At 42.0% G+C, this 9,815-nt stretch overlaps 1 protein-coding gene across 2 annotated transcripts; it reads left to right on the top strand.

Annotated features, from left to right (window-relative positions):
* The first annotated feature begins 996 nt into the window (after positions 1-996).
* On the top strand, positions 997-2,412 carry LOC139373469 (oocyte zinc finger protein XlCOF6.1-like). 2 transcript variants are annotated; one of them, XM_071114023.1, is made up of 2 exons: positions 997-1,340; positions 1,508-2,412. In XM_071114023.1, exons 1-2 carry the CDS (start codon positions 1,154-1,156, stop codon positions 2,404-2,406), a joined length of 1,086 nt encoding a protein of 361 aa, XP_070970124.1. In that variant the 5' UTR covers positions 997-1,153; the 3' UTR covers positions 2,407-2,412. The 2 variants fall into 2 exon arrangements, with proteins under 2 accessions (XP_070970124.1, XP_070970125.1); XM_071114024.1 differs by having other exon boundaries at positions 1,022-1,319.
* Positions 2,413-9,815: the final 7,403 nt, after the last annotated feature.

The raw sequence follows: 9,815 nt of genomic DNA on the forward strand, positions 1-9,815 counted from the left end.
CGTCTATTGAACTTTCTTTCTATTGAACATGCCATACAAATAAAGGCATTTTAATTATATGAAGAGTGCCTTGGTCCTCCTTTCCTTTTGATGACCAATTTACCCCTTTTACCAAAGAGCACCTTCTGTCTACCAAAATGTACTATTGTAACCTTAGTAGCACTTCCCTTCCTCCTCTTGCAACATGTAAAGTGTTGGTCCCATGTTTCGTGAGCTGAAATACAATATCCCAGAAATTTTCCATATGCACAAAAAGCCTATTTCTCTGAAATGTTGTGCACAAATTTGTTTACAACCCTGTTTGTGTGCATTTCTCCTTTGCCAATATAACCCATCCACCTGACAAGTGTGGCATATCAAGAAGCTGATTAAACAGCGTGGTCATTACACAGGTGCACCTTGTGCTGTTTACAATAAAAGGGCACTCTAAAATGTGCAGTTTTGTCACACAGCATAATGCCACAGATGTCTCAAGTTTTGAGGGAGCATGCAATTGGCATGCAGACTGCAGGATTGTCCATCAGAGCTGTTGCCAGAGAATTGAAAGTTAATTACTGTACCATAAGCCGCCTCCAATGCCATTTTTGAGAATTTGTCAGTACATCGGCCTCATAACAGCTGACCATGTAACCACGCCAACTCAGGACCTCCACATCCGGCTTCTTCACCTGCGGGATCGTCTAAGACCAGCCACCCGGACAGCTGATGAAACTGAGGAGTATTTCTGTCTGTAATAAAGCCCTTTTGTGGGGGAAAACTCATTCTGATTGGCCTGGGAGGGCATGAAATCCATAGATTAGGGCCTAATGATTTTTTTTTCAATTGACTGATTTCCGTATATGAACTGTAACTCAGTAAAATCGTTGAAATTGTTGTGTTTATATTTTTATTCAGTAGAAATGATTGCTTTTTTGCGCCATATGTAGTTCTCTGTAGTAAAACTGCATCCACCCGGGGGCGCTAACTTGTGTTTCTGGGTTCGCCATACCCACTCATTAGAACGGAAGAAGAAGACAACACGGATGTAGAACTGGGAGAGCGAGTTTCTTTTTTAACATTCCTTCCTCGTAGACGAATTGTAGACTACATAGGTGAATACAACCTGAGAGGAACAGGCTCTTTTGACAATAATAATACCACAAGTCTACTAACAATGTCTAAATTACAGTCTTTGAATTCGTTTCTTTCTGAATGTTTGACTGCGGCGACAGTGGAGATTTTGGGGGCAGTTGAGAAAGTCGTAGCTGAGTACCAGGATGAGATCTCACGATCTAAAGAGGAGAATGATCGTCTACGGAGACAACTTGGGATTACACCGGGTATAAAACTATGTACAATAGGTTTGTGTGTAGATCCCATTTACTCACTTAATATACTGTTTAGGCTATCAGCGATTATCATTTCATTATCTTTTCAGTTTAGCTTTCACCATGCATGATTATTTTGTTGATTTTGCAAAAATAATGTGTACTCAGGCATGTCTGCGCCTATCATTTCTTCCATCCAGACTCCCAGCAGCTCTCTCTCCCTGTCTCTGAAGAGGAGTTTCCTCCTGAGCAAAAACACTGTGAGCAGGAGTGGTGCCCTAGTCTGGGACAAGAGGAACCAGGGCACATACTGATTAAAGAGGAACTGAGGACCAGCCAGGAGGAAGAGCAGTTTCAAGGGCCAGAGGGTAATACCATAGAGTTTATATTTAGTTCTCCCTGTGTGAAAAGTGAATGGGATCAGGAAGCCATCAGCCACTGCTCAGCTGTAATTAGTGACCAAGTAAACAGTCCACCATTGGATCCCGAACCAACATTGGGGGCATACTGTTCTAAACTCAGTACCATGTCTAAAAAATCTCACTGCTGCTGTGACTGCGGCAAAGTATTTGCTCTAAAAGCTGACCTTCAGAGGCATGTGACTCTCGCCAGGGAAAGACCCGTTGAATGCCCCTACAACTCCACCAGTAAACTGAAGGCCCATGTCCCACTCTGTCACGTTGGGAACCCCTGCCTTGTTTGTGGCAAGACCTTTAAAAACAGAGCACATCTATCCCAGCACATGAGGATTCATACACGGGAGAGGCCATTTAGCTGTGGTGACTGTGGGAAATGCTTCTATAGCGAGGGGCTGCTGAATGTGCATATACAGACTCATAAAGGAGAGAAAGCATTTAGCTGTGGATACTGCGGGAAAAGCTTCTATCAGAAGGGGAACCTAACCCAACATGTACGTACTCACACAGGAGAGAGACCATTTAGCTGTGGTAGCTGCGGAAAGAAATTCAGTCGAAAAACACATCTGAACAGGCATATACTGACTCACACAGGTAAAAAACAGCATGGCTGTTCTGTGTGCGGTAGAAGATTCACTGGGAATGCTTACCTGCTGAAACATGTGGATAAAGTCCACAAATGACAAAAACAGAACCAAAACAGAATGGCGAAAGACAGTGAGGACACGGACATCTCACGTCAGAAGATGGGACTAAAAATGCAGGATGTGGACAAAACTCGAAAGGAAAGCAACTGGATCATTCATGCTGTTGGTTCCAAATTAATATATATAGACTGTTTAAACATTAGCCTGTTAACAATTAGATTGTTTTGGAACGTCTGAGCCACGGTGAAGAGAAAATGATCAGACTGATGTTAATACAGAAATAACTAAAAAAAATGATAACAAATGTGCCTGGGGTGATCAATGGTGCTGTTTTTTGAGGATTTCAGCTTTAACCCAACATCCGCTTTAATCCAAAATCTGTCATATACACCCCCAGGAAAATGACACCTTTAAAATAAACATTTATAATAATCTGACAAGCGAGCACTTAGATATGATAATTCATAGAATGTTTGGGATGTATAGTACTGCTTTTGTGAAAATTAGAGTGGGAAAGCAATATAGAGTGGGAAAGCGGCTGATATTTAATAGACACTGCAGTAAATAAAACATCTGTCTAGGACCAGAGTTTACGCAGACCAGTGCGCCATAGCCAATCAGAGCTATAGTAAGCCTATATGCAAATATGTCGTTTGCCACACGGGCCTGCCATCCTTAACTTTGAACTGGACTGTGTTTACATGTAATAGCAACAGTGTGACTTTAGATCATTAGAACGTATTCGCCCAAAAGCCTCAAAATACACCTGAATGGATTTCTGAAAACATGTAAATACCACGGGAGTCCTCTTCCATTTGGGAACTTCACAGTCCTATTGATAAAACAACCATGAAAAGGTAGGCTGTCTCTCCCTCAGTTGCCGATGCACATCAACAACAACAAAATCAACATCTAATGCCATTGTTAGCGAGATAAGCTAAAATCTAACGAGGACACCTTAGATAAACCCTCTCAAACCTGTTAAGCTAGTTGGCCATCAAAATTCCACTGAAACGATGGGGAATAGTAGCCTGCTCGTCCTTCTGCAGCTTGCCTGCCAATGCACGCTTGTTCCAAACCGGGTTTTGACATCTGAATGGGAATTTGCCCGTCTGCCCGCCCATTTGATCGACGCCAAATACATCATTTGGTTGACAACTAGGAGATATGCTAACTGTGGATAAGTTCAAGTTCAGCTCAGCTAGCTAGCAAAGCAATTTCAAATGTTTTGAATAACACCTGCATCTCTAGCTGTAGCCACTGAAAAACTATGAGAGGGAAAAAGTCAGCCACTCACCCACTCCTCCAATGACAAGACATCCTCCCAGCAGCTAGCTGGTTAACGTTAGCCTGTGTGTTTTTAGCTTGCTAAATAAATAGCTAGCTACATAAATGCACTGAACAAAAATATAAATGCAACATGCAACAATTTCAAAGATTTGACTGAGTTACAGTTCATATAAGGAAATCAGTCAATTGAAATAAATATATTAGGTCCTAATCTATGGATTTCACGACTGGGAATACTAATATGCGTCCGTTGTTCACAGATACCTTTTAAAAAAACAAGTAGAGGTGTGGATCAGAAAACCAGTCAGTATCTGGTGTGACCACCATTTGCCTCATGCAGCGTGACACCTCTTAGCATTGAGTTGATCATGCAGTTGATTGTGGCCTTTTGAAATGTTGTCCCACTCCTCTTCAATGGCAGTGTGAAGTTTCTGGATATTGGCAGGAACTGGAACACACGGTTGTGCACATCGATCCAGAGCATCCCAAACATGATCAATGGGTGACATGTGTGCTGAGTATGCAGGCCATGGAAGAACTGGGAGGTTTTCAGCTTCCAGGAATTGTGTACAGATCCTTGCGACATGGGGCAGTGCATTATCATGGTAAAACATGAGGTGATGGCGGCCTTGGGCCTCAGGATCTTGTCACGGTATCTCTGCATTAAAATTGCCATAGATAAAATTGGATTTGTTGTCCGTAGCTAATGCCTGCCCATACCATAACTCCGCCACCATGGGGCACTCTGTTCACAATGTTGACATCAGCAAACCACTCACCAACACGACGCCATACACGCTGCTTGCCATCTGCCCGGTACAGTTGAAACCGGGATTCATTCGTGAAAAGCGAACTTCTCCAGCTTGCCAGTGGCCATCAAAGGTGAGAATTTGCCAACTGACGTTGGTTAGGTCACCAAACTGCTGTCAGGTCCAGACTGGTGAGGACTACCAGCACGCAGATGAGTTTCCCTGCAAACCCACAGTTTCCCCAGCTGTCCAGGTGGCTGCTCTCAGATGATCCCGCAGGTGAAGAAGCCGGATGTGGAGGTCCTTTGCTGGTGTGGTTACATGTGGTCTGTGGTTGTGAGGCCGTTGGATATAATGCCAAATTCTCTAAAACGACGGAGGAGGCTTATGGTAGAGAAATTAACATTAAATTCTCTGGCAACAGCTCTGGTGGACATTCTTGAAGTCAGCATGCCAATTGCATGCTCCCTCAACTTGAGACATCTGTGTTATTGTGTTGTGGACTTTTATTGTCCCTAGCACAAGGTGCACCTGTGTAATGATCATGCTGTTTAATCACCTTTTGATATGCAACACCTGTCAGGTGGATGGATCATTTTGGCAAAGGAGAAATGTTCGCTAACAGTGATGTAAACATTTGAGAAAAATAATATTTTTGTGCATATGGAACATTTTTTTTTTTAAATTCAGCGAATGAAAAATGGGACCCACACGTTACATGTTGCGTTTATATTTTTGTTCAGTATAGATACGCTAGCCCTAGGGTGTCAAACTGAATCGGCAACAGGGCCAAATTTCTTTATTTTTAAACATTTTTTTATTACAAAACAAATGCAACCGAGACCCAAATTGGCATTTTTTTAAAGAATAAATATGGCCCTTTATAATGCCAATTTATGTACATAGGAGGCTGCTGTATATAGCATTTGAACATATTTAAATAAAATATGAAATTATATTTGTCCAGCCTTTGTTGTTATGCTTGTAGATGTGCATGATATGCTGTGACCCTATTTAAAAAAAATAAAAAATAAAATAAAAAAGTATTTCACTCCAAATAACAAAAACGTAGCTATAGGTTTGTTGTAACATTTAAACTTAAATGCAACATTGCTGTAGGGTACACTCAAAATGTAAGTTATTGTAGTTGAGTAGCCAGCCTAGGCCATTGCTTTAATGTTGCTGTAATAGGCCTACATCTTTCTCCTTTGTGTGGTGTTTTGTTGCAGGTTACATTTTTGTCGAGCTTTAAAAACCGAAGCCAGACTGCGACATTTTAGTAACCTTCCCTCAGCTGTGCGCTGTAAACGGGATACACGACAGCAGCACAATTGGAGTTGAATTCACCGGATGGGAGCAGTGATGCCAATTTAGCAATTTTGTTGCTAGATTTAGCAACTTTTCAGACTACCCTGGCAACTTTTTCAAACAGCACCTAGCAACAAATTTAGCGGTCCTGCTGCTGGGTTGTTGCCCTCCTACGGCCTCCTCCACCTTCTCCTGATGTACTGGCCTGTCTCCTGGTAGCGCTTCCATGCTCTGGACACTACGCTGACAGACACAGCAAACCTTCTTGCCACAGCTCGCATTGATGTGTCATCCTGGATGAGCTGCACTACCTGAGCCACTTGTGTGGGTTGTAGACTCCGTAGACTCTGTCAGCATTCAAAAGTGACCAAAACATCAGCTAGGAAGCATAGGAACTGAGAAGTGGTCTATGGTCACCACCTGCAGAACCACTCCTTTATTGGGGGTGTCTTGCTAATTGCCTATAATTTCCACCTGTTGTCTATTCCATTTGCACAACAGCATGTGAAATTTATTGTCAATCAGTGTTGCTTCCTAAGTGGACAGTTTGATTTCACAGAAGTGTGATTGACTTGGAGTTACATTGTGTTGTTTAAGTGTTCCCTTTATTTTTTTGAGCAGTGTAGTTGGTAACGAATGATTGATCTTGAACAGAACTTACAACATCAATCAACAAGTGTCAATCAAAATTGTACAGAAAAGAGTGGGAGTCGACATGAACAAATGTCAAATCAAATTTTTTGCAGAGATGGCCAGTCAATCTGAGTAACGTTATTGTGTATTCTACGTAATGACGCAGTTTTACGTTATCACGCAATGACATCACAACGTCATTTAGCAACAAATCAACCTGCCTCTAGCAATTTACCTTGAAAATTATTTGGCAACACTGGATGGGAGCACATCAGGTTGTAATTTCATAGAGTAGATGACTGAACTGTTGACTAATTTATACTTGCTTGTGTGTTCTATTTGGCCCGCGGGCCTTGTTTGACACATGTGCGCTAGCCTATTAGCCCCATTGTGACTGATTTGGAATTATTGCCCTTGCTAGTTTGATTGTATGGTCATTCCCAGCCTTAGTTACAGTTGTCCATTTTTGTTCAAAATATGGAGTAATTGAAACTGAAACAGTGCATCCCAAATGGGTGGAGGCAGTAAACAATCTACCAGGCCAGCTGTGATTTACAACCTGCTAGCAATAAATAAAATGTAGACTACCAAGAAATGTAGTGGTGTATTATGTAAATCATGCATTGAACTGTATCCATCTATTCTGCCAACAATGCCTTATTGTAAGTCACGTCATGGAATTGTCAAATAGAAGCTAATTTTTAAACCTCCTTAATAAAGTTGGTTTTGAAGCATAAACTGGGATTTTTATATTTTTGACTGATATTATGATTGTCTGTTTCATATCTGCAACGTATTTAAAACCCTGTCACTTCCACTTTCAGTGGCAAAGGAATGTTGCCGTGTGTGGATACTAATGTTTAGCTATGCAGTGAAATAATTTAATCATTCAACGATGGTGCATATATTTTGTAAATGCTTTGGAGATAATTATGGTTTAAGAGTGATGACTTGATAGAAATAATAGGTTTTATATTATGATGAATATTATTCTTCTGGTTGAAATACTGACTGCATTTATGTTATGGTTTGGATACTGGCTCTGAAGTTATGTGCTGGGGATAATTACATTTATGACATTATGTTTATAATATACAATATGATATGAATATGATCATGTGAATTCCTTATTCAATTATTTGAAATATGCTAATACAAATGTTTATTTGTTTTAGCAGATACAGGTCATGTAGTGTATGTGGACACCTGCTCGTCGAACATCTCATTCCAAAATGATGGGCATTAATATGGAGTAGGTCCCCCCTTTGCTGCTATAACAGCCTTGACTCTTCTGGGAAGGCTTTCCACTAGATGTTGGAACATTGCTGCGGGGACTTGCTTCCATTCAGCCACGAGCATTGGTGAGGTCGGGCACTGATGTTAGGCGATTAGGCCTGGTTCGCAGTCGGCGTTCCAATTCATCCCAAAGGTGTTCAATGGGGTTGAGGTAAGGACTCTGTGCAGCCCATTCATTTCTGTATGAACCACACTTTTTGCATGGTGGCATTGTCATGCTGGAACAGGAAAGGGCCTTCCCCAAACTGTTGCCACAAAGTTGGAAGCACAGACTCGTCTTGAATGTTATTGAATGCTGTAGATGGTGAAGCGTGATTCATCACTCCGGAGAACTTGTTTCCACTGCTCCAGAGTCCAATGGCGGCGAGCTTAACACCACTCTAGCCAACGCTTGGCATTGCGCATGGTGATCTTAGGCTTGTATGCGTCTGCTCGGCCATGGAAACCCATTTCATGAAGCTCCCTATGATCGGTATTGTCCTGACGTTGCTTCCTGAGGCCGTTTGGAACTCTGTACTGAGTGTTGCAACCAAGGACAGACTATTTTTACCTGCTTCAGTGCTCGGCAGTCTCGTTCTGTGAGCTTGTGTGGCCTACCACTTCACGGCTGACCCGTTGTTGCTCCTAGACGTTCCCACTTCACAATAGCAGCAATTAGAGTTGACCGGAGCAGCTCTAGCAGGGCAGAAATTTGACGAACTGACTTGTTGGAAAAGTGGCATCTTATGACGATGCCACGTTGAAAGTCAATGAGCTCTTCAGTAAGGCCATTCTACTGCCAATGTTTTGTCTATGGAGATTGCATGGCTGTGTGCTCGATTTTAGCAATGGTTGTGGCTGAAATAGCCAAATCCACTAATTTGAAGGGGTATCCAGATACTTTTGCATATATGGTTTATATCAATAAGGAAACAAGGCAACAGTAAATATGTTGTCCACTACCAATGATGCAGCCCCCCCCACCCCCTTGGACCAATTGAGATTGTGTGTGACTAATACATTTCAGTTAATTATCTACCCCCATTGTAGCCTTGTGCGAACCATCCTGATCTCACGAGCTTACATTCTGTATCGCTACAAATAACAGAATGTAAGCTCGCTAGATCAGGATTGTACCAGGATGGACCAGAGCCTGTCATTTCAAATAGGAACAAATGAGCCATAGTGGGCGGAAAAATCTAAGAGATGGGCAGAGCCAAGCACGAGCTAGCAAGATTCGATTGGCGCATTCTAGCAGGCACTTGCATATTTTCGTTGGGGAATGCCTACTCTGTGAAGTGCGCTTGTGCAATAACTCAATTCGCATTTGCACCTTTATAAACTTTTGCAAAGGGTAAAGTCTACAGAACTTAGTCCACTCTGTTCGTAACAGATGGTAGTTTTGGGAACAGATGCCTCACAAGTCCTCAACTGGCAGCTTCATTAAATAGTACCCACAAAACACCACTCTCAACAGTGAAGAGGTGACTCCGGGATGCTGGACTTCTAGGCAGAGAGAAATGAGAAAAAGCCTTATCGCAGACTGGCCAATAAATAGAAAAGATTAAGATGGGCAAAAGAACACAGATACTGGACAGAGGAACTGTGCCTAGAAGGCCAGCATCCCGGAGTCGCCTCTTTACTGTTGAGTTGAGACTGGTGTTTTGCAGGTACTATTTAATAAAGCTGCCAGTTGAGGACTTGTGAGGTGTCTGTTTCTTAAACTAGACACTAATGTACTTGTTTTCTTGCTCAGTTGTGCACCGGGGCCTCCCATCCCTCTTTCTATTCTGGTTAGAGCCAGTTTGCGCTGTTCTGTGAAGGGAGTAGTACACAGAGTTGTACGAGATCTTCAGTTTCTTGGCAGTTTCTCGCATGGAATAGCCTTCATTTCTCAGAACAAGAATAGACTGACGAGTTTCAGAAGAAAGGTCTTTGTTTCTGGCCATTTTAATGAATAATTAATAATCAAACCCACAAATGTTGATGCTACAGATACTCAACTAGTCTAAGAAGGCCAGTTTTTTGCTTCTTTAATAAGGACAACAGTGTTCAGCTGTGCTAACATAATTGCAAAAGGGTTTTCTAATGATCAATTAACCTTTTAAAATTAGCTAACACAACGTGCCATTGCAACACAGGAGTGATGGTTGCTGATAATGGGCCTCTGTACGCCTATGTAGATATTCC

Source organism: Oncorhynchus clarkii, chromosome 18 (assembly GCF_045791955.1).
Source record: "Oncorhynchus clarkii lewisi isolate Uvic-CL-2024 chromosome 18, UVic_Ocla_1.0, whole genome shotgun sequence".
Classification (NCBI taxonomy): Eukaryota; Metazoa; Chordata; class Actinopteri; order Salmoniformes; family Salmonidae; genus Oncorhynchus; species Oncorhynchus clarkii.